General features: G+C 34.7%; 6 protein-coding genes across 6 annotated transcripts; 4 read left to right on the forward strand and 2 right to left on the reverse strand.

The window, feature by feature from the left end:
• Positions 1-1,995: 1,995 nt before the first annotated feature.
• On the forward strand, positions 1,996-3,592 carry F4813DRAFT_373795 (NUC189-domain-containing protein). The gene has a single exon (XM_049244858.1). The coding sequence runs from the start codon at positions 2,167-2,169 to the stop codon at positions 3,352-3,354; it is 1,188 nt and encodes a 395-aa protein (XP_049095679.1). The 5' UTR covers positions 1,996-2,166; the 3' UTR covers positions 3,355-3,592.
• Positions 3,593-3,948: 356 nt separating this feature from the next.
• On the forward strand, positions 3,949-5,983 carry F4813DRAFT_248680 (P-loop containing nucleoside triphosphate hydrolase protein). The gene has a single exon (XM_049240121.1). It carries the CDS (start codon positions 4,099-4,101, stop codon positions 5,761-5,763), a length of 1,665 nt encoding a protein of 554 aa, XP_049095680.1. The 5' UTR covers positions 3,949-4,098; the 3' UTR covers positions 5,764-5,983.
• A 446-nt stretch (positions 5,984-6,429) lies between these two features.
• On the reverse strand, positions 6,430-7,514 carry F4813DRAFT_373798 (acyl-CoA N-acyltransferase). The gene is made up of 2 exons (XM_049244859.1): positions 6,852-7,514; positions 6,430-6,792 (listed from the first exon to the last, which is right to left on the reverse strand). The coding sequence occupies exons 1-2, from the start codon at positions 7,300-7,302 to the stop codon at positions 6,539-6,541; spliced, it is 705 nt and encodes a 234-aa protein (XP_049095681.1). The 5' UTR covers positions 7,303-7,514; the 3' UTR covers positions 6,430-6,538.
• Positions 7,515-7,676: 162 nt separating this feature from the next.
• On the reverse strand, positions 7,677-8,717 carry F4813DRAFT_373800 (uncharacterized protein). The gene is made up of 2 exons (XM_049244860.1): positions 8,402-8,717; positions 7,677-8,338 (listed from the first exon to the last, which is right to left on the reverse strand). The coding sequence occupies exons 1-2, from the start codon at positions 8,488-8,490 to the stop codon at positions 7,942-7,944; spliced, it is 486 nt and encodes a 161-aa protein (XP_049095682.1). The 5' UTR covers positions 8,491-8,717; the 3' UTR covers positions 7,677-7,941.
• A 1,214-nt stretch (positions 8,718-9,931) lies between these two features.
• F4813DRAFT_393483 (uncharacterized protein) lies at positions 9,932-10,964 on the forward strand (the record flags this gene model as incomplete). Its single annotated transcript, XM_049247429.1, has 4 exons — positions 9,932-10,214; positions 10,266-10,400; positions 10,457-10,587; positions 10,641-10,964. 4 exons carry the CDS (start codon positions 9,932-9,934, stop codon positions 10,962-10,964), a joined length of 873 nt encoding a protein of 290 aa, XP_049095683.1.
• Positions 10,965-11,965: 1,001 nt separating this feature from the next.
• On the forward strand, positions 11,966-13,440 carry F4813DRAFT_373803 (uncharacterized protein). The gene has a single exon (XM_049244861.1). The coding sequence runs from the start codon at positions 12,503-12,505 to the stop codon at positions 13,316-13,318; it is 816 nt and encodes a 271-aa protein (XP_049095684.1). The 5' UTR covers positions 11,966-12,502; the 3' UTR covers positions 13,319-13,440.
• Positions 13,441-25,789: the final 12,349 nt, after the last annotated feature.

The following is a 25,789-nucleotide window of genomic DNA, read 5'->3' on the forward strand; positions in this document are numbered from 1 at the left end:
AATGATAGTAGAGACGAGGATGGCGGTGCAGTGTAAAACGCAACATGAGGGATAGGCAGAACAAGGAATCTTTGATAAACTTACCTTCAACTTTGAAATGATCAAAGACGCGCCAGCTCGCGTCGAGTCCCGGATCCAGATCTTAAAGGGATGGAGATGGGCAAGACAAGAGAGGAATGAGTAACCCACGTAGTGATTACGATCAGACGATTAGGTAGTAAAGCGACGATGAATGAGAGTCACTCTTGCACTACTAAACGAATACTGGCAAGATGAGGCGCAATGCGCGTTGGTCGCGGATATAAATAAAAAAGTAGTAGATATTTGTTTGGTACGTTGAACTGAATCAGACCAAACAAATAATAGTAATACGGCGATAACCTAGTATCGTTGATATCTAACGACGACGAGGTTCACGAAGAGCCGATAAAAAACGGAATTCGCGATGACAGTAGGTGCGCAGGTGGTCAAAGCGGTAGTGGTCGCGATAGTGGCCGCGATAGTTACTCGATACTACCGTTTTGGGGGAAGGATTGGAATGAATAAAAAAAACTTAAAATATTAAACAACGAATCGACGAGCAGAGCGCACGGGGGGAAATAAGAAAAGACAGAATGGGAGGGAAAAGGTACCTCGGTACTTTCTGTCGCGTGGTGCGCGTGCAGTGGTGAGGAGGTATGAGATCAGTTTCTCAAGATGCGAGGCGGTGTCGGTGCTCGGAATATTAGAGAGGGGGGTTGGGGTTGGGCAGAAATGGAAAAATAGGAGGAAGGGTTGTAAAAAAAAATCTCAGGAATCAGAGGTCTCTTTTTTTCTTCGTCGCGAAAATTTCTGGTTTGGGGCCACTTTCCTATTTGTAGAACGCGCTTTCCCGGGCTGCGAAATCACGGTTCGCCATTACTGGGGAATTACGACAAGGATTATATCGAGGACAACGCCTGCCGTGCTTGTATCAAAGCATCAAACAGCAAATCATGTTGCTTAGATATCGAAATATGGGGCCCTTTGATACAGTGAACAAGGGTGCACACTCCCAAGATTGATCAAGTACCCATCTTGATACTGCATTGTGTGTATGTACGCAGGTACACGTAGATACTGTGGATGAATGGTGGGAAACGGTTACCTGGCATTTCTGGATTGACGGAGGAACTCGGGTCTAGACCTTGATTGTCTGGCACCGCCTTATACTTATTTCTCGTTTCTCGTTTCTCGGGAAGCCGGAAGGGAAGCGTTGAGTTGCGACTCATCATGGATTATGATTATGTTGGAGGATGTGATAAATTTTTGCTGAGTGAACGGACAAGCAAGGCCCGGATGCTCGAAGATTTGACGAAAGAAGTATTGTTTGGCGGGCTACCTAGGTACCTGATAGAAGAGCCAATCAGATTTGGAGCGCAATGATGACCTTCTGGCCACTGCCCAATCATGACGCGTAGGGCTCAGAAATCCTTGCTCGTCCGAAATGATAGAAAACACCGGTACTCTTTATTTCGATACTAGATTGGCCCCGGGCGTGCAACGGTAAAATATTGCTTCATTGTTGACTCATCAAGAACAATATTCTGCTTTAGCATCACATGACCTGGGAAAACTGATGTGAGAATGTCGTTGCTAAAGGTTTTCTTTGTCTGCCTCGAAGGGACACATGTTGTCTTCAAGAGATGCTTTGAAGCTCTGCGCCCTCAAAAATTGTGTCGTTTTGAAGTTACGTAGTAAAGGAGAAATTGTGTAGCTTTTTGGATTGAGGCACGCAGTTACAGTAAAAAATATCTACCGAGTACATAATATTACATTAGATATTTTCCTGCCAACTGGTAAATTATTGATCAGTTGGCTGTGAAGTTTCAAGACTAACCTGGGTCCATACCTAGGTACGTACCTGGATAGGTGATCCGTGCATGTCTCGGTTGCGGAAATACCAAACACCTATCATACTCAGCTAATTCCTTATCAAGGGAAAAAAAACTAACGTAAAGTACCTTTCACCTCACTACCTAAATATTATGTACTCGCGTGCAAAGTACAAGAAATTTTTAATACTTTTGCGCTCGCCCTCTCCGACCTCAAGAGGGTGTAATCAAGTCCTACTTTGAATGAATCCTAGTTTCCAAATCTCTCTCTTCATAAAACCTACATAATCACATCATTTATCTCTAGGGCAAAATGTCAACCAAACGAAAACCACCGAGCAAGATTGCTTACCCGGTCGTTAAGCAGAGCGCAAAGAAGCCCCTCAAAACTACAATTAATGAGTCCGAGACAGCTGTCTCGGTTCCCGATATTTCAAAAGAGAGTAGAATTGCAGGCGAGAAAGTAATAGAGATTTCAAGCGACTCGGGCAGCAGCGAGTACGAATTTACAGATGAGGAACAAGAAGACGACAAAACTAAGCTAGAGACCAAGCTGTCTCAAGATCAATCCGTACCAAAGAAGGCACAAGGGCAACAAGAAAATACTGAGGATGTTGATGTCGACATGCCCTCCCCAAACTTGCCAACAGATGGCGAGTCTGATCAAGAACCTGCTCAACCCACGTTTGGCGAACTTGCCCGCGCGCATGATACCATTGAAGTTTCGAACGCAATTTCTACCCAACCCAACGCCGTCGCTGCTCCAGGGCGGTCTCTAGCTCCTCCGAGCCTCTCATCTTTAGGAACTGTTTTATCACAGGCACTCCGCACTGATGACGCAGATCTCCTAGAGTCTTGTCTTCACGTCAGCGATCTCAACACAGTCCGACAAACCATTCAAAGATTAGACTCCACCCTCGCAGGAACCTTGCTTATGAAGCTTGCGACTCGAATGCATAGACGTCCGGGACGAGCTGGTAGCCTAATGACCTGGGTTCAATGGACGTTAATTGTGCATGGAGGCGCATTAGCAACTCAGCCAGGGTTAGCTAAGAAGTTAAGCGAGTTACATCGAGTATTGGAGGAGCGATCAAGGGGCCTTAATTCTCTTTTAGCTTTAAAGGGTAAACTTGATCTATTAGAGGCGCAAATGGAGTTCCGTCGGATCGCACAACAAAACAAAGAGGTCGACGAAAGTGATGAAGAAGAAGCTGTCGTTTATGTGGAAGGGGAAGAAAGTGATGCAGATATGGTTAATGGGGCCATGGACTTGGATGACGACAACGGATTACCTGTCACAAACGGGGTAGTTGACGGCGACTCAGAAGAGGATGAAGAATCGAGCGAGGATGAAGCGGACGAAGACAACTTGGACGGTCAGGAAGATTTAGATGAGAACGATGTTAATCACGACGATGTCGAATCAGATGAAGAAGATAGCGAAGCTGAAGTAGCTGAACCTCAACGACCGGCAAAACGTTCGAGGACGAGAAGAAGATGAAAGGTTCTCGCCAGGAAATGTTAAACAAACACTTTCGATTCAGTCTAAACGATACCCGTTACTCTCTAAACCACCTATCATATCCGGTATCTACGATAGTATTGCGTATCCCGTAAGAGACATTGAACTCCCGTGGTATGGTTAAGCCTGGCCAACTTCAAGGTTACTTGGTTTCTCTTTAGGAATTTAAGCACGTATGATAATACCGTCTGTATAATGTAGAAATACGATTTTATTAACAGGTTGGTTGTTGCCTAGGTACTCCCGTCTTGTAACCCCATGGCCGATACCTTGGATACTTTAGGTAGCTTTTACAGTTGCTTATGTCCAATTTCCGAGTCTACCCCATCGATGGTTAAGGTAGGTACATACATAAAAGTACATACAGCTATCTTATGTACATATGTACTTGCAGGGTCAGTAGTCGGCCAAAGGGTTTCTTAAATACATATATGTATCTACTACGTACATATGTATGTAAGTATCCCGTAAGCTTAAAAGGTTATCAGCTAATTGGATGATGGACCTCTATCGATAAATTCTCATACATCTATCTAATCTACCAGCTCTCATTTATTTAATCGCGTCGTCTCCAAACCCCGAATTATTTCGCGTCAAGCTTCCTACCGAAAGTGAACAAAAGCTTGGATTGACTTTCTTGGATTATAATATCTTGGGTTTTCAAATTATTAATGTATTTCTTGGGTCATCTCACTTCTTTCTCGTACAACACTCGACGCCATAATGGTAGAATGCCCAATTTGTAGCAAGCAAGTCCAATCCGTCAAGATCAACGATCATATCGATTCAGGATGCCAGACTTTCCTTATTGACGCCTCGGCGTCCTCGTTCTCGTCCCAGATACCTTCGGCTACACAAACAAATGGCGCCACGTCATCGTCGCAGAAGCGACCGGCGTCCAGCTTCTTCCATACCCCATCCGCCAAACGGCAGTCAACACCCACCAAAGCGACTACACCCTCGGCTAACGGTGGTGGAATACTAGGCGGAGCGAAAACGAACGGCGGTACGAAGCGTTCCTTCGATGAAGGTCCCGGAGAAGATTCGCCTATGCAAGATGCAGGCGCCAGGACGGAGAATATAGTACCTATTGAGACCGGTCGGGTGCTGAAAAGGACCAAGACGAATAGAGCAGCCCCTCTCGCTGAGCGCATGCGACCACAGAAGCTCGATGAAGTATTTGGACAAGATCTTGTCGGCCCGCACGGTGTTTTACGATCATTAATAGAATCTGATCGGGTACCATCCATGATATTATGGGGTGCATCTGGCACAGGCAAAACTACGATTGCGCGCTGCATATCAAACATGGTTGGCTCCCGTTTTGTTGAGATGAATGCCACGAGCTCTGGTGTAGCGGAATGCAAGAAGATATTCAACGATGCGGCGAACGAGTTGGCGTTGACCGGAAGAAAGACGATAATATTCTGCGACGAGATACACCGCTTCTCCAAATCGCAGCAGGACGTATTTCTTAAGCCTGTTGAAGCGGGGACGATAACGCTCATCGGCGCAACAACAGAGAACCCAAGCTTTAAAGTCGTCAATGCACTACTCTCGAGATGTCGAACTTTCACATTACAGAAGCTGACGACGACGGACATCCAACTCGTCCTATCACGAGCAATACAAGCTGAGGTTTCGGCTACTTCTTCACCGCCCTCTCCTCTTCTTGACGAGGAACTTATGAGCTATCTTGCCAACTTTGCCGATGGCGACGCGCGAACAGCACTCAACCTACTGGAACTAGCTATGTCTCTAGCGAATAGGGACGGCATGACAAAGGAAATAATTAAAGAGTCACTTACCAAGACACTGGTATACGATCGTGCTGGCGATCAACATTACGATACAATCTCTGCGTTTCACAAATCTGTCCGCGGCTCCGACCCAAATGCCGCATTGTACTATCTAGCCCGCATGCTCCAGTCGGGAGAGGATCCATTATTCATCGCGCGGCGAATGGTCGTGATCGCATCTGAGGATGTCGGACTGGCAGATAACTCACTCCTTAGTCTAGCAACCTCGACATACACTGCAACACAGCAGATCGGCATGCCGGAAGCTCGCATCCCTCTAGCTCATTGTGCCGTAGCGCTCTCGCTCGCGCCCAAGAGCACACGCGCCTATAGAGGATTGAATAATGCATTTGCGGCCCTCAAAGAACCGGGAGTAGCGTCTTTACCAGTGCCGATTCATCTACGAAACGCGCCGACGAGGCTGATGCGGGAGCTCGGATACGGAAGGGAATATAAATACAATCCCAACTACAAAGACGGCAAAGTGAAGCAAGACTATCTTCCTGATACGCTTCTTGGGCGTACGTTCTTAGAAGACCGAGATTTGGGTACTGAGATCGATCCAGACCTAATTATGGAAGACTCTTGAGATTTCCAGAGTATAAAATGAATTATACAACTCCCGATCTTGCATTTTCAAGATCAAAATCGAGGGAACGAGGACAAGCAAAATGCTATGTATAAAGGACGATACGACAATAGCGGCGATAGGATATCCGCTCATGTAACTACAGCGCCGTCAAATCAGGATATATTTAGACATGTGTAAATGTCCATTAAACAAAATAGATAAAACCAAATAATTCCGCGCTACGCAGCTTCTGTCTGTTTCTCTGTTCTCTTTTTCTCTTTTTCTACAGACATAAATCACTATAACAGGTGACCGCTTTAAGGAATTAGGGACTGATCGGCTAGTAGGGTTAAATCAAGCACTGCTAGAACATAGGAGGTAATTAGTGTTGATAGAAGTGCAAGGCAATGCGTCGTCAAGGTCAAGATATGTCTTGGGTCAAAACTACCCGCCAAGGAAAAGCTTGGCTGTGATTGGCCAGAATGCCATGGAAATGTCCAGATTCGGCAATTCTATATATAGGTAGGTACCTGTTTTGGGGCTATAAAGCTTGATCTGACTTCTCCAGAGGTAGACAATAGAGTCCCAGTTGCTCGGTGTCTCCAGGGCTTATAGTCATGATCTAGGTATTGCACAGCACTATTCGCGCATGATCAAAGTTAAGAACAAGTAAGTTAAAAAAATCTCTAAACCATTCTGGAATTAATATATGTAACTACCCGTTAGCAATCTAGGAGGCAATTACATCATTCCTCATCTTCGCGCAAGCCGGTACCCGACCATTTGCTCTTGTTTATGTCTTCTTAGGGACGTCGTAAACCATGAAATAAGCCCCGTACTCTCCTTTTCCGCCATACTTCGCGGCGTCCTGGATCACCCTTTCGACCTCTTTGAAGCCAAGTCGCGCATAGACGCCCCGGCCAGCTTTGTAGGACATTGTAAATAAGGGGACGCCGATTTTCTCGGCGTGTCTGATACCGCTCTCGACGAGTGCGCTGGCTATCCCCTTGCCTTTGTTGTCGGGGTGGACAGCTAGGTATTCGAGCTCTAAGCAGGAGTTAGGGTACAGTCTGGCGTAGTAGATTAGCCCGGCGGGTTTGACTCACGGATATAGGTTCCCTCCGCCAGGAGACGGTCCATCACCTCGTCGTTCTTGTCGTCCATACCGTCTACTTCTTTTCTCGCACTCCACCGCGCCGACTTGGCTAGCTCTCCAGACCGGGTCCTTTCCTCGTCGCTGACATCCGGGACCTGCGCCTCGGCCCACTCCGGACTACCATCTTTTGTGGTGCGATGTTCGGACGGGAGGATCCAGCGCGCGTATCCAACGAGCTCGCCGGTGACCGGGTCCACAGCTTTCTCGTGGCGCTTCTTCTCGCGGTCGGTTACGAGGGTGTGCGGATATCGCTTTGTAGCATTTGCAATCAGAAGTTCCCGTGTGGTTTCCTTCGGCCATATCAGGTTCCAATTTGGGTCCTCCCAGAAGGCGCTCATGTTATTACGAGCTAGTGCCGCGGCGTCGGCCGCTGTGCAGCGCTCAACCTTCCAGGCCGGCATGTTTTCTGTTGTAATAAACTATAATCGAGTTAAGATCCTTGTAGTCGGAGGAAAGACAATGATATGGTGGTTAGCCAGACTAGTTCCTATGGTTGGTTTCTATAGAAGTGCGGTAGATTCAATCGAGTCTAGGTAGGCAGCGAGATAAGTAGAGAAGAGAAATCGGCTCTGGTCGGCATTTCCTGTTTCACGTAAGGGCGTGACGCTTATGCATTAGCAAGGGCCATTGTATTACCCGATCAGGAAGATGATGCGTTGTATCACTCATTCAATTGGGCACGTCTAGGTTACGGAGCTAGGTTACGGAGCTAAGTTACGGAGCTAGGTAAATGTTCAGAGCCCCTGTCATGCCGGAAGATACTTCTTCCCTTCTGTAGAACAAAGACTACCTAGGTAGGTAGTTGATGTATTTGATTCGTATCTACAAGCAAGCATATACTTAGCAAACACTATTGAAATGAGTGTCCCCAGGACCTATCCTCCATTGGCCCATTCCATTCAATATTCCCTCAAACCCCTCAGTCCTCAAACACCTTAGCTAACCTTTCTAGAAGCGTATCGTGTAAAGGGCGATTTAAGGGACAGCAACTCGCCCAAGGATCTAATCTACACGATGCTTTAGGTACATGCACGTATTGCTTACTCTTGCTGAGCAGCATCGTAGGTGTCGTATTTCTGCTTAGATGGCTCCCTCTTGTCAACTTCTTGGGCAGCATCATAAGTATCATACTTCTGCTTAGAAGGCTCTCGCTTTTCAACCTCTTGAGCAGCGTCGTAAGTGTCATACTTCTGCTTCGAGGGTTCGCGCTTATCCACTTCTTGGGCAGCATCGTATGTATCATACTTCTGCTTCGAGGGTTCTCGTTTCTCCACCTCCTGAGCGGCATCATAAGTGTCATATTTCTGCTTAGAGGGCTCTCTCTTGTCTACCTCCTGTGCAGCGTCGTAGGTGTCGTACTTTTGCTTGGAGGGGTCTCGCTCCTCGATTCCCTGGGCGGCGTCATACGTATCATATTTCTGCTTGGAGGGCTCACGGCTATCTATAATGTCAGTATCCTATTCGTCGAAGTAGGCTGGAGAACAGATAATATGAACATACGCTACGATAGAGTTCTCCTGAACAGGGAGAGCAACTGCGGTGGCGGCGAGAGCTCCGAGGAGGGCAATGGAAGTCTTGACGAAGTGCATCTTGGTATTTGTTGGTGTTGTATGAGGAGTTGAGGACTGTCTAATTGAAGGAATTGCTTTGTGTTCTTGTGGAGGATGGATGATGAGTAGGCAATACAAGGTAGGAATACGCCTTCTTAAGTCTTTTTCTTCTAACAAGCCAAACAGGTAGGTTATGTGACTATCCACGAGAATGACGAATCGATATTCGTTATCCCCGGTAGACTCTTTCCGAGTTCCTATACCTCCTATGGTATTGGGATTTGCATGATAAATTGCTCAAGAGGCCGAATATGCTGTAATACCCACAGGTAGTCAGAAGGTCTCGGGTATGTGCAATGCTTGCAGATATCACACTTGCTAATAAGGGTAGAAGCAAGTAGGATTTCATCCCCGGAGTTATGACATCGTATCAACATCTCGGCAGTTATGAAGTCTCCACTAGAAGCATAGTAGTGATAGCCACGGCTATGAGCAAGCTGGAAACTTCTAGCGAGGAAATTAGGTAAAATATTGAGATGAGGTTTGTGATGTAGCATGTAAGATTCATATGCATTCATACATATGCTCTATAAGTGGACTTGGTTTATTAAAAGTACAAATAGAGTAAACTATTGTGTTGATCTTCAATAACAATGATCGATCAACCGTTTATTATTCAATCCGTTAAAAAAGGTGAGCACCGTTTTTGATATCACGCAATTATAGTCTTGATTTGGTCACTGATTTACAGGCTGCGCTTATAGTTGTCAACGCGGTTAAGCGGCGCGGAAAACGAGCTGTCCTGCAGATCCTGCATCTCCGGCTTTTAGCTGTGCCTAGCCGAGTCTAGAAAGCTTAATCCTTCCCGAGTCCGCATCCTTACGGTCCCGTTATCCGGCATACATGGGTACCTATTTAGCGCCGCATATACGTATACCTAGCGAATCAAGCTTCGGGCCGTAATATCTAACCCCGGCTTGTGGCGAGCTAGTATACAATCCACGAGCTTCAACACTAAAATCTTACTATTCAGCCCATGTGACTGTAGCTATAGGTCTAGCATCCCCACAAGAGAGGTGATACAACATCACGACATGGAGGATTTCATCTTCAAACTTGACCACCTTCAATAAACATGCATGCATATATGCATGGACAATATTAATGAAGTAGGCATGTAAATGCGAACTCGATCAGCGTGATTATCCGTACCTTTGCAAGAGGGGGAGAGAGGTCCTAGTTAGTGTTGCTCCGATGGGGACGAGACTCAAGATAATGTCCTACCGGTTAACATCTGCCATAAACAGACAAATGGGCCCATGATCCTGCGGTCTATCATCATTCATTCTTTTCGGGCTTAAGCTCCCAGGGAAATCAGAACTTAAGACTTTATACCCAGCCCATCCTCCTTTTCAACTTTGTCTTATACAATTCTTCGTGTCCTAGAATCTATTAGTCATAAAGCCTATCCATATCGAAGATGGGTTTCAAGTCAAAGGAAGCAACATATGAGCCACTGGTCTCGGATGAGGCGCGGTTCTCACAGAGTTCAGATGGCCTCGAGAGCCAAGAGGGCAAGCCCATGTTAAGACGAAGCTTCCAGAGAACATCCTCTCGCCTCAGCTCTTGGGCCAAAGCAGGCGGCACAGCCCTAGCAGTTCTAAACACGATTCTTCTAATAAGCATTATTGTCGTACTATCGCTTTCACCACACGAAAAGGAATGCTCGGAAGTCCAGTGCGCTGCTAAGACCTCATACTATTGTAAGCGATGAGAATCTTCAGGTCATAGTTGCCAAAGGCTAACAGTAACAGCTCCGCTCCTGGAAGAAGACTCCGGTGCTATCGAATATGAAACTCGCAGGTTCCAAGGCGCTCTTGAACACCACAGCATCTATAAGGGGGCACCTAACAAGGAGCTTGATGCAGCATGGGAAGAGCTCACGCACAGTAAGCTACTATAGTCTGAAGTCTTAAAAGCCGCCAAGTTAAACTTACAAAACTAGTGAATAATTCCGGCGTAAGTGGTGAAGTCATAGACCGCATTGGAAAGTCGCGTGTTGCCGTAAAATACCCCGAGTCTCAGGGCGGGCAATATGATGTCGGCATTGAGGTTTTCCACCATATGCACTGTCTGGTATGTTCAAATTGCGGCGCAATGATTGCTATATCAATTACTAACAGGAGCAGAACATCATTCGCCAGTATACTTATAAAGAATACTATTTCCGCGCTGAGAACCGGCCGCTAAGTTTTACTGATTCCGAACCTATCATCCGCGCTCATCTTGACCACTGCATTGAGATGCTGCGCGAAGCTCTGCTGTGCCACGGCGATGTTGGTATCATTACCTACAACTGGGTTCATCCATGGGGAATCTACCCCGACTTCAGCACGCAGCACAAGTGCCGCAGACTCGACAAGATTGTTGCTTGGGCTGACAAGCATGCATTGCCGGCAGAGGACCCCGAGCCTGATGAGAATACAGTATGGCTCAAAGGGCCGCCGCAGTAATAAGCCATTCTAACTTATACCTACCTACTCAACAGATTGTAGGAGAATATCATGAAATATAAGAGACTTGGCTTGTCAAGTGTGAACTATCTAGGGTTGAGATCATAGATATTTGAGATGGTAAGGTTGTGAGATAGGATTTATTGCTTTAGAGAATAACATGAATTTCCCAAAACTTGATATAGGAAGAGTTAAACTCTTGGTCACTCGTTAGAATCGTGTGAATGAACGCTCTCAGGCTTAGTAACTTCGTAGGATGATAAGCAAAAGTATCATAACAGTTCCAAGTTCATTATTCTATGCTGCACTACAGTTTTCGTCGGTACGTTAGGTATATTGGCAAGTTGACCTTCAATACTAAAGCTTGCGATAGTATAGAAGTGGGCTAGTGAAGGCGGTGTTATCTAAAGATGTCGGTGCCATCAAGGTAAGCCGAGGGAAGTATTAACAACACCGAGCTTCCTGCGTGCCAGTGACAGTAACTAAGATAACAAATTGAATGCGTACTACTGTATAGCTAGATACGCAGGCTGACATACCTTAGGTGGTGATCAAGATAGTAGCCTCGGTTCAAAGGTAAATTCAAAGTCCTAGAATGTTCGATATTGATCTTCGAATAAGCTTGTTGCCTAACCAGGTTTCTTTTCTCCTACATGCCTTCACTGCTTATGGACCTGCTACATACTATAACTCAAGGCGGTCAAGATAGCTAAAGAATCACGCGATACTTAGACAAGCTACAGGTATGTAACATCGAGAACTAAACTCTTCCCAACCGTATAAAACGTGGTTACGCTCGATGCGCCAATCAGAATATATAGATCGGGGTTTGAATTTCCATTCTCGATCCCGGGGTTGTATTGGGGTTAAGGCTAAGCTTTCTGCGACCTGCGACCTGCGACCTGCATCGATGCTGTGCCTCACTACCACCTGCAGAATTACTCTCCATCCGAATTGTAGTCATACTATTAAATCCATGACGCTGTGGCTACCTTGCATGTAAGACTTATACATGTGAACTATCAAGCAAATGTTAGGTATGATTCCGTGCCTCACAAGTGTCCACATCGCCGCTTTTGCTCCTAACCATCGCCGATACGTGTAACGTGCCGTTAGGAGGCGGCAGTTAGCAAATGGTTCATTATACGACCTACATTTTAGCGTGATGGCACAGTTGGCAACGGATATGGGGTCATAGGATTCATTAAACATGCGGTAAAGCAAAGAGGCTAGTATGCCGTGATAATACCATGGTTCCGTGCTGCATGTTAGTGAATTGGAAAGTCGTCCTCGACTAGCATCACCGAGGATCTTCCCCCTCTCCCTTCATATAGAATCCGGAGAATGGAAGATAAGACCATTCCTAAGACCATTCCTAACTCCGACTCTGAGGTACTTGACAAATTAGAGACCCCTTCGATTCATCCAGATGCTTTATACACCAACTATGTCAACTCTACCTAGTTGCATCTCCTTTTCTCAATAATATTCATTCTATTAAAAGGAATTACTCGTGCGACGAAGGGCTCACCTCCTAAATGGCGAGCACAATCAATAAGCCGAGCGGCATGCCAGCCAGAAACCAGAGCATGCCGCACATACAAGACAAAGAGCAATATGAAGGTCTCTTGAGTGAGAGCGATACACAGTCGCTGGATCGCGAAGACCTCCGCGCCTACTCCAAGAGGCGGCGGCCCTGGAGCTCACCCTTCTTCTATATCCCTACAATATTGTCAATCTTCCTCGGGATGGCCCTCGTCGCTGTATGTTCTACCAACGCAGCGCGCCTGGACTCTATGCTCAGCCAAATACAAGAAAAAGTCTCAAGCCTCGAGACTGCTACGGCGTTAGCTCCCGCGGCGCAAGTGAAGCCATCCAAGCCCACAGGAGAAGAGTTCGGCCATTGCGGCCACTCCATCAAAGAAGCCGAGTCGCTCGGCTGCATTTTCGACCCTATGTCCTGGGCGTGGCAAAGACCCGAGTGTTATAATGCCGAGCTAATAAACGACTTCCTGGGCATCTTCGAATGGCACTTCTTCCCCAACAACGAGACTCGGCCGGAGGAGGAGCTATCGCGGGATACTTGGGTCCGCGGCCAATATAACGGTGCCTGGGGCTCTTGGGCATGGCACATGTACCATTGTTCGTACTCGTGGCGCAAATTTGATGCTGCTTTCCATGCCCAGAAACCGTTGGATGACGATATCCTCGATCCTGAACACACTAAGCACTGCTCTGTCGAGATCATCTTGCGGGACACAGACCCGGGACTTCATGCACCTTGTCTTTCGAACCCTGAGGCTTGCGCAATCTCGCAGATGTGGATGAAGTTTAATAAGTGTGGCTATTACTGAAGATCATCGCTGGTAGTTGATATCTAACTAGAGCATGGGGTTTGGTGAAGTTAGCTTACCCAATTCATAGCTTCTCATGAAGATGCTACATAGCCTCTCCGTATCAAGTGCCTGCATGTGGTATAGAATAAAATAGATTCTTAGTAATTCTTTTGTGCTCATGTAGTTTTGTGGTGGTTTAGAAACTATAAGTTTATTGTTCCTTAAGTGCCTAAGAAGCAGGTAGACTTTGTACGAGTTGTGGATAAAACATGAAACGTGAAAATCCAGGTACTATATAAATTATAGTAAGCATGGCCAATAAGAAACATGCGAATTAAGCCCGAAAAACAGTACATGGAGGTAAGAAGTATTATGTTGATGTTTGATATAAACTTGCCTTTTATCTATCAAGTAACAACCAATTCTCTAACTTAATGACCAAAGCCATGGAGGCTAAAGTCAAGAAGAATAAGTTACAGCAAGTTCAACTTGATCAAAGACTTAAAGGAATGACGAGTTTTATTGGTATAATAAAAAACTAAACTAACGAGCGACATTAAGGAGCAACATAAGAGATCATAACTTGCGTACATGAGAAAACAGCTCTGTATACATGAAATTTGAAATACGAGAGAAAACACCCAACATAGGAAATTATTCAAATATTGCCATAATGTTCCCCTAAAGCGACTTTTCATCTTGACAATTGAAAAATGTGACCCAAGACAGTGAAAACAAACATTTGATAGAGGTATAAGGGTGTTGATAACATTGCAATCTGGAAACAATTGATAACATGAAGATAGAGATCAATTGAAGAACGGAAGGGTTTCGAGATCATTCAGGAGTTAACATGACCGTTCGCAAAGTACGCGGATCTCAACCACGTAAGAGTTTGGTAAAGTTGGGGGTAAATCACCTAGTCCTTGGAGACGGCTTGCAATTGTGATAATCAAGTTTCTCTAAGCTTGAATAATGCTTTCCACAACCACAACAATCATAAACAGTCTTCTCTCGAGGAGCTGGCAAATACTCGGCAGCATCTGGGTGTTGAGTGGTTAAATGCCTCATAAGGTCCCTCTCACGTATATAACCTCTGCGGCCAACTCGGTCGCATCCAGCTACATGACAAGGAAACGGGGTATCCCCATGGGCGTCTTTCAGGTGCTTTCTATATTCGAATTGGTTCTTGAAAGGAATGTCGGCCAGAGACCAAGACCAGGTGAAAATTTTGAGCCCCTCGCCTCGATGATGTTCACATCCAGCATGAGGACATACCAGAATCTGATGGTATCGGGACCCCCAATATTTAGATTTGGGACCAGATTTGGGACCAGATTTGGGACAAGATTTGTCGATTTCCTCCTGGTCGAATCCGTGATAGCCGCGAAGGTGTTGAACCAGATGATCTCGTCGGCCGAATGCCTTCCTACCGTGATGGCGTTTGCAGAATTTGCAGGGATAAGAACGGTTGTCCTTGCGAAAGGAATTACAGTGTCTATTTAGAGCATCGAGACGCGAAAATGTTTGGCCGCATGAACATGCAACAGGGTTATGTTGTGAGGTTGACGCATGGTCATTGAGCTCGGTCTGGAGTGGGAACGATGTATGGCATTGGATGCATGAAAACTTGGAAGGTCCAAAAACTGGATAATGATCAGATGCGACTGGATCAGCCTCGCAGCTCTCGGAATATGGGCTTTGCTTCAGCTGGGTAGCTGGTTCTCTTGATTCGTCAAAGGTTCCTTGCTTTTCCCTATATGTGTAATGTATTTGGTTAAAAAAAGGTTAAAACTAAAGGTATTAAGGTTTAAAAATGGAAGTTTTTAAATTAATTAAACGGAATAATAACGGAATTAAACGGAAAATATAAGTTTTAAATAAAAATTTGGTATAGTGGAATTTTTTCTTTTTATTTAAAATCTAATTAATTATATATATTAGGTTAAAGTTAGGTAAAAGATACGTATTTTGAAGAAAAAATAAAAGTGGGGAATTGGAAAAATACGTATTCTATAAACCTTTAAAAAGTTCAAAATTAAAATCGGTAGCGGAAGGCGTGGTTTGTAAATATAATTTTGGTGGTATTTATAGTAAATTTATTTTAATAAGTTATGTAATATATATGTATAGTTCGAAAAAAAGTTATATTAATAATTTATAAAGTTTATAGTTTAAGGTATTATTGGTTTATTTTTATTTAGCGATTCCTTTACAATAACAAGAAATAAACTATTAATAAATCTTTAAAACGTATATATCAATTTTAATTGAAAAATTTTTAGTTAAAGTTAGGCTTTTATATAAAATATAAATTTAATTATATATTATTGTTTTTGCTGGATCTTAAATAAAACTAAAATTAATATATAAATATTGATATTTATTATATATATATATTTAAATATATCCTACTAAATATCTAACTTAATTTTTAAATTTTTTAATTTATTTTTTAAAATATTAATAAAATATACATTATACCAATTACTACAATAATTTTTAATAAATGTCTTTGTAAAATAGAAATTATTGATTTTGTAATACAATATACCAAAATATATAAACCAAATTATTAGGTTAAAATAACCTTGATAGCTTTGCAAAAAGTAATAGGGGTATGTAATAAATTTAAATGTTTTAAAAATAAGGTTAAAAATGAGGTTAAAAACAAAACCAAAGATAATAAATTAGTTATTATATTAGTTATAGCGGCGTTAATAAAAATAATAATAATAAAATAAACTAAAACAATTTTTTTAAAAATAAAAACTACAATTAATTAACTTATATCAGCCTAAAATTTTAAAATAAAAACTTAAAAATTAAAATACTGTTTAAATTAAAAACTATAAAACACTAATTTTATATATTACAAATGCATTACTAAATATAAAAAGGCTACAAAACCTCCATCTCTTTATATAATTAGCCTTAAGGCCTTAAAAACCTCGTTCTTTCCTTTTTAAATACCTTAATCGTAATTACTATCCAATAAAAATTATTTATTCAAAATAATATTTATTTAACTCTTCCATTTCTAAAATTTATAAAATATTATCAACACTAACGTATTAATTCATCCAACATTTTATAATAATATTCCCTACCCAAAATATATTTATATTGTTAAGAAATTAACGCCTTCAAAATAAATCATTAACCGTTTCACTATAAACTTCTATTTCTCTACTCGATTTAAATAATCCATCAAATTATCGATATAATTAATGTTTGGTAAGGATAGTATAGAAAATTAATCTAACGCTAAAAATATTTATAACGTTTAAAATTTCTTTAAAATTAAAGTTGGAAAAGCTTAAATCAAAAAAATTCCCATTTTTTAATCTAAATTTTCTACATATTAAACCGTTAAAATTATAAAAGTAAATATTAAAAAAAGTAAGAATGGTATAGATAAAAAAATTATTAAAACGTAAATCGCAATATATTACGCTTTAATAATGGATGTATACGATTGATTTAATAATTTACTAATACCATTTTTTTTAAAAATTAAAAAGAATTATATTATTATTATTTATATATTTTTAAAAACTTCCATAACTTATTTTAGCAAAAAATAATTCCAATAAAAATTCCGGATTATTTTGTTATTTAAAATATTAAATAATTCGAGGGTGTATTCCTAATACTCCAAAAATTTAACATTCAATTACAAAATAATAAGTAATTTTAACAACAAATTATTTATTATTTATTAGCCAAAAATATTTTAAAACTACACCAAATTAAATTTAAAATAAAAATGATGTTAAATTTAGTTGGAATGGTAAATATACTATTAAATTAAAAATGTTAAAGGTTTTGGGAATAATATTGTAAAAATTTAATTTAAAAAATAAAAATTATTTAGGTTAATTAAATACCTTTAAAAATATATAGTTAGTTAATTAGGTGATTTAAGAGAATATTTTGTTTTCTCGTAATTATGCGTTTATGTGGCTTTTATGGTGTATGATAATTATATAATTTAATAGTGGTTAAATCTTTTATTAAATTAAATTATATAAAAATAATTATAAATTTTGTTAAAGATTTTAATAGTCACTTTTTTTATTTAAAAAACTATTAATATAACTAAATTGCTATAAACTTTAAACAATTATCCTCATATCTTTATCCTACTTATTAGCCTAATTATTATAATACGGTTGTATTTTAGATAGGATATTGGAGTTCTTAATGTTTGGTTTCCTAGATGTTAGGTTTACAGTAACTATACTATCTTTGTAGTTAATTTAATTTTGTTTAATTAGATTTAGCACTATTAATTAGGACTCAAAAATACGTTGAAAAAAAGATAGGTTATATAAGATTATGGAAGGGATATTTTTAGCAAAGTTTGATTATTACTTAAATATTAGTTGGAATTAATCGGACATTTTTTTAGTGTGGTGCGAAATATTTAATGGAATTTAAGATTTATATATAAAGTAATTAATTATTAAAAATTTTGTTTTTATTTAGGAATAAAACTAGTTTATAAATGGTAAAGAAGGTGTTTGCGATCTTGGAAAAAGCTAAATGGTTCTTAAATTATCCGGTTTAAATTTTTAGTTATTTTTTATATTAATAGATTTTTGTAATAAGTTATAATAAAATAATAGGATTTGGAATCGAAATTATAATTTTATATTTAATATGGAATGTTTAGGATATTTTTAAAATAGTGTTGATGAGGGTTATGATACAAATCTTATTCCTTTATAATTTAATATAGATGGGAATGATAATGTTTAAAGTTATAATAATATAATATCAATATTTATATTTAAAAATTTTCTATATTTTTTTGGAGAAAGGGAAATAAAAAATTAAGATTAAAATCCTATTTTAAAATCTAATTTCCCACCTATAGAAGGCATTTAAGATTTTTTTTTCGATATACCCTTAAGAAATTATAATGTAAATAATCTTATATTTTAGATTGGCGTAGAATTTTTATTATTATAATTTAATATATTAATATTTTTTAATATTGCATCTTATATTATAATGTTATTTTTCGTATCAATTTTATTTATATTTAAATTGATTAAATTATACATCGTTTTTTTAACCGTACTTGCCGCCTTCTTTTTGATAAGTTTTAATTGCTATTTCTAATCGAAAATTGAAATTATTTAATTATTTAAAGACTTAATTAAAAAGGATTTTAAAAAGGCACACACAAAATCTTATTAAAGAAAGAGTATTATTGGAAAAGTAACCGGTAATATTTTTTATTTTAGGCGGGATAGAAAGGTAATATATTATATTTATCGAAATATTTTTATATATAACCTTCCCCATCAACAATCTATACTAATAGCCTTAGCGTTTACTTTCTTTTCAGATATAAGCGTAATCCAATACTAAAATTTCCAAAATTTTTTATTTTTAAGATTTTATTTTTACATTAATTTATTCCAAAAACCTAATAAAAAAGCTCGCTTATAAAACGTAGTAATTGTTGACGGTTGGATGGTTGTATGAATTTTATTATTAAAATTAATTTTTAATATTTCGTTTAAAAATTCGGGAAAATTACGTATAGCGGTTAAGAATATTTACTTAAAAATTAACTCGAATAATAAAAATAAATGGATTATGTGGAATTAACTTTTTTTAAATTTAATAAGAAATTTATTAGGCGGCTTTTAATTATCTTTTAAAAATTTAATTAAAAGGGTGTGTGATTTGTTAGGAAAAAAATAAAATTAGATAATTTAAATAGTAATAGAAAATAGTTTTATATTTTTGTAAAAAGATTTAATATTGGAAATAATAATTGTAATTTAAAAAATATACTATTTGATTTGTTTTTTTTTTTGTTGGTTATATATATTTGAAAAAATTTGGTTTTTGTTAATTAAAATATAGATTAATTTATAATTTACTACGTTAACAATAGGAGTAAGGGATTGGAGGCGTTGGGTAATATTAATATTAATGTATTTTTATATTTTTGGGTTATTGTTTATAATATAATTTTATATAATATAAATATAGTTTAAAAATTGTACCAATTTATTATTATAACGTAGCGTTAAATATTTATATAAATTTCTTAATTTTAAGTCTTTTTATAGGTCTAGAAAAATAAATAAGTTATTAAATACTTTAAAGACCGTTTTTTAGTAATTATTTTTTTATTTTTTTATTTTGTTATATAAAAGGTTTAAACTAATTTTTTTATTAGTATTAAAACGGATTAGTTAGTTATTTATAAAATCCAATTTTATATATTTATATTGTTATATATTATGAAAAATCTTACTATTAGAATGGTTATATTATAATAAATAGTTTTTAAATAAAATTTAAATAAATTTTTTATATATTATTCGCAAAAAGTTATTAGGCGGGTAATGTAGTTGGATAATCTAGTGCGTATCCTCCCCAAATTGTTTTATAGCTGCTTTAATTTGATGGTGATTTATTGGATATTAAATTTTAGTGTTTTATATATATAGATATATTTTATTATAAAAAGTTTGTTTAAAATTGTTTTTATTTATTTAAAGTTTATTAATAATATTTTTAAATTCTGTCTTGGTTATTACGTTAGATATATAATTATTTGAAATCTTTAGTTTAAAGATATATAAGAAAATATTAGTAAGTTTTGATTTAATACGGTTGTTAATTTCTTTAGGATAATTTTTATGCGTTTTAAAATTTAAAAAAGAAATAAGAATTTAAACGAAAGTATATAAGAATTGGGTATGGAAATTTATCTTATGAAAGTTAAATGGATTGAAAGATGTTATAGTTTATTTTATTTTTTTTCTTTTAAAAAGTATAAGCGTTTATCGGTTTTAATTTACGGTTAGTAATTAGTAGGTTGTTATTTAAAAATCGATATATTAATATTTAATATTTAAAAAACAAAATATTATTTTTTATTTTGATTAATTTTTTTATATACCGTTATAGGTTTTGTTTATTATTAATAAAAAGTTTTAGTTTTATGAATTAAGAAATTGTAATAAACTAAGTTTTTTTATACCGTAAAAAATCATAAATTTAAAATTAGTATTTAATTATTAGGCTGTTAATTAGTTTATTATTGGATATTATAAAAATTAATAAGATTTAGCGGCCTAGCGGCTATATTATAATAAAAAGTAAGTAATTATAATCTTTAACTAATTAAATAAAGTTAAGGTTGATTATTATATGTAGGTAGAATTGTATTAGCGAAAATAATAACATTTAAATTCCTAAATTTCTACAGTTAAGTTTAAAATAGTTATATTTTAGTAAGATATTATAATATAAAAGAAATATGTTAATACCATTAATAAATATAAATTTAACTTAAAAAATAAGTATTTTGTTTAATAATAGAAAATTATTAATGAGTACGAGTAGATATAATAAAAGGAGTTATTAAAGAGGTAGTAATTGGATTTTAATAATTTAATAATATTTATTTATAATTTGGTAAGTAATTTATTACGATTGTATATATGGAGATTTTAATATTACCTTATAGGAAAATAGTCTGAAAGATGGAGAGTGTATACTACTACTTTGGCTATATAATTCAGCCCATAAATAAAACTATCCCAAATAACTTATTACAAAACTTTTTTACTAATAAAGAAATGTGGAGGATGTATGTAGGTACGGATATGTAATTATCTAATATAATGATAATATGTATATTATATAATTAAGGTTATTTTAAATTTTTAAATTTCTTTATTAATAAAACGAAATTAAATTATAGTTATTAGAATTAAAAAATTAAATTTTAAATTTAATATTTTAATTTATAAATTAAGATTATTATACCTAACCATTTTAAACCATATTAAATAATCTTATTGTATAATTTATTCTATATATATTTGGTATTGTTTTTATAAACATAATAGGTTATAATACATAACTTGCCTTTTTTACCCCACTTTATAGATTTTAAAAAACTTACCTAATAAAAACCCGCTAAACTTTTATTACTAATATATTAATTATTTTATTTTATTTTGGAAATACCACAAAAAAACATCTTCTTAAATATTATAATATAACAACTTATAAAAAGGAAAATACTATTACATTATATAGATGAAATAATATTATAGTTATTAATTACAATATCTCTATAGATCTTACGCTAAAAAAAATATACGTTAAACCATTACCGAACTAAGGTTAATTTTACCATCTAACAACGATAACTCCAAAAAATATCTTCTTTCGTTTTATTCAATTATTTATTTTAATAATTCTTTTTTTCGTTAACAATTTTAAAGGCACAAACAACACCACCCAAATACTAGCTAAATAAATTAAAGCTTTTATATATAATAATATATTCTCCTTACTCTATTTACTCGCTATTTACAATTCAAACAAAATAATATTGTAAAATTTTTATTAGAAATTTAATATAAAATTATTATAACTATTAAAAAAATCTTCGCCAAAATATCTTTATTTAATTACGAAAATTGCAAAATTACGTAAAAAGTGTTTTGGAAATGTCTATATATTTTAAATCAAGGGATTGTAAAATAAAATATAATTTCATATTAACAAAAAAAAAAAAACCAAACTATTAATTAGCCTATCTTATTCGTTTTAAGAAATTTTTCAATTTCTATTAAGATATCTACGCAAACACCCAAATACGCCATTTAATTTATTCGAAACATTAAACTATATAAATAATATACCACCATATAGCCAATATTACATTCGTTAATATTTTAAATTTATTCGCCGTATAAATATAAATCCTATCTTCCACTTTACCTCGTACCTTATATTCGAAACTAATTCCAATCGTTTTCGTTATAAATTACCCTTAAATAATAACGTACAAAAAATTAATATCCTTATAAATTACTCGGCAAAAAACGTATTTATTAAACAATACCTACCCCTCCTCGAAAAAATCCAATTTTAAATCTACAATCCCAAGCTTTTTAATCGTTTATAATTTAAATTTTGCTGTATTGTTTACCAAAATTAAATTGTAAAAAAATCGATTGCCTAAAATTACCAAAATATTCTTAAGAAAATAAATACTTCTGTAAATTTATAACTATATTTTTCTTACTTATTTTAACCTCCTATCCATATCCTTTTATATTAACACCAACTTTATAACAACTGTATCATCTTACATAAAAACCCAAAAATAGCTTTATTTTACAACTTTTAATAGTACCTATTTTGTATATAATTAAATAAAAGGTTAATATATTTACAATCCTTATTTAATAAAGTAAAGATGTTAATTTTAGAAAACTTATCTATGTTATTAACTATATGTTTATTTCGAAATATTTGGATACATCTTTTCAAACCTTTATATAAATACCTCAACTTAATTCTTGGCTATAATAAAGATTAATTATATTTTATATCTTTTTTATTATTATTTATTAATACTACAAAAGGCCATTTCGTTATAAAGGATGTTTTTGTTAAAGACTTCTTTATTTAAGAATGTCTTAAAAAGCATACCTTTCGCCAATATATAGGTCTATTAAAGTCATTTTATATATAATAAAAAAACTTAGCCATAAATAAGCAATTATTAAGAAATTTCCAAATAGTTTTTTGGAAATGGTATATATTTATTATAAGTTGGGGTTTAATTGTGAATTTTTATGATTTTAGGTAGGTATTTAAATAAGTAGTATTTATTAAAAAAAAATTTTAACCCTTATTTAAATTCTTTACTAATAAACAAAATTCCGATTTATATATATTAAGATTTTTAATTTAATTATTTAATTATTAATTTTGGTAAATATAAAGAGTTGGTTTTAATTGCCAAGAAATTAATTACTTTATTATTTTTTATTAAAATTATTTTATAGAAAGATAGATTATATATTTAATATAAATTTATAATATGATATTATTTAAAGCCAGACCTGTATCTAACTAACATTATCAAATTTTTATAAGATTAGGAAATTTATATATATTATTAAATTTAAAAAACAAATTATACTAATATCCTACTCTACCTAAAATCTACCTAAAAATGCTATAAAACCAACCTTACCTTTAAAAAAATCATATAAATAGCGGATTTATATCCCAATTTAGTAATCCAAATTTAAATAAATAGTTTAATATAGATAGGAGTGTAAGAGTATATTTTTAATTTATCTTATATAATTAATTAAATTATGGAAATATAAACACCTTTTTTTAATAACTAAATAAAAAGCTTAATTTAATTAGTTGAAATAATATGGATTTTATATTCTAATATTGGCAACCATATTTTAACTATATTAAATAAAAGTCTTTAAGAATCTTAATAGAGTATAAATATTTTGGAATTTAATCCTAACAGGATATTAAATATAAAAAGGCGTATAAATAGTATAAATGGAATAAAACCAGGTTATAATAGGATATTTTATAAGATAAATTAATTATAAAAAATGTTTGTTAAGATTAAAAAGTATAATAAGAAAATATAAAATCCAATTTAACCGTAAATATTTAATAGTTTGTTATTAAATTATAATCTTATTTTATATAAATATATTCAAACTCTTAATTTAGTGTAAATCTATTTAAGCAAGAATTTTTGAAAAGTTTGAATATTAGATCTTATCCAGGTCTGGGCACTAATAATCTATTGGATTAGTTTTTTTTTAATTATTATAATGTAAGAATATAAACCTTGCCTTTAATATAAGCCATATAATATATTCTTGAAGTAATTACGTAATAACAAACTACATTTATACTTTAATAGAGTAGGTTTATTGGTAAAGTCATAAACGATATTATGATAATTTAGGCTTTTACTAAGCGATAAATATGGGACCCCATTATATAGCTTAGAGGCCACTCCCAGGCTATCATATACATAACATATAACAAATTCACTACTTAAAAGATTAGAAATGGCGTTATTAATATATTAAAAGATTTTATTAAAAAATCCTAAAAGATTTTTGGTTAGATAAAGCTTTAGATTGTTATAATAAATTGGTTTTTTATTATTGTTTTTTTTATTAGTAAATTTTATTAAAATGGGATAACGGAATCCTTATAAGAAATAGCAGTTAAAGTAACAAAATAAGCCAAATTGTTTTTCTTAAGGCTTCCTATAAACTTAATAAATAATGATATAACGTCCTTATTTATGTAATCTTAAGAAAAAATATTTATCTTTATTTAAAAGGTATTATAAACGCCATTCGAAGAAAAAAAGTAGGTAGTTTGAATAAAAGATTACAACATTTCGTTTTTTATATACAACATTCCATTTTTTATATATTATAACCTTAACCCTTAACATTCTATACAATTTATTATTTTATTTTCATATTTACCTATTTATTTTATTACGTATATAAGTTTAACTACAAAACCTTATTCTTAAATAAATTACCGCCATAAAAATATTAAAAGTTTTAAAAGATTGTATAAATAGTATATTTTATATTTACCAATTAAATAGGTTTCGAAGTTACTATAATTACGATCTTTATAATATAAAAAAGGGGTGTCGTAATACTACGAACATAACATTAATAATTATTACAATAATTAATACGCCTATATTTAACACGTTTATTTTGATAACTAATACACTTATTATATTTAATATAATTAATATAGATGTTTTAAATAACACCCCAAATAATATAAACTCCCAACCTATTTATAAACACTTAACCAATATTTTATTAATTATTGGCGTAAATATTAACATAACAATAATTATTATAATTATAATTAGGATTTTTCTTTAACAGAAATATATTTGTTAAAGGTTTATTTAAGACTAAAATCTATAGATCCTTATTTAAGGTTATTAATCTAAATGATATTACTATATCAATTAGCTAATAACTATTAAATTTAATATCTTTACATAAATTTCCTAATTCTTATACTTTTAATATTATATCTGAATTCCTTGTTACGTAAACAGGATTAAATTAAAGGTAATCTATTTTATATTACGATAAGAATAACCTAACATTCTATTAAAAATCATAATTAATTTAATGGAAATTAGTTGTTATAAAATTAATATTACTAACTAAAATTGATTCTAATCGCAAAACGCCTTTTAAGTAAAGATAACAATAAATAATAAATAATAATTTAATAATAGTAGTTTAAAAGCACGTATAAATTGTTTAAAAAATATATAAAAATATTTTTATATTTATAAAATTCTTACTATCAAACTAAAAAACCTATTTCTCCTCCTAATACAATAAAAAAATATATAAAATTGCTTTAATTTAGCTTAGTTATATTCTCGCCATACTTAATAGGGTTAGTTTTGATTTTGAAATAAATATATTATATTTGGTAGGTTTACCTTGATAGGAAGTTGTTGTAAGTGTATGGCGTTGGGTTTAATTTATTAAACTAGTTGTAAATGTTGTTTTTAAACTTATGTAATAATAAAAATATAAGATTATTACTGTTTATTACCTCGGTTAATTATATTAAGAATAAAATTATAGTAGCGTT

Source organism: Daldinia decipiens (genome assembly GCF_022478715.1).
Source record: "Daldinia decipiens strain CBS 113046 unplaced genomic scaffold F4813scaffold_44, whole genome shotgun sequence".
Lineage (NCBI taxonomy): Eukaryota > Fungi > Ascomycota > Sordariomycetes > Xylariales > Hypoxylaceae > Daldinia > Daldinia decipiens.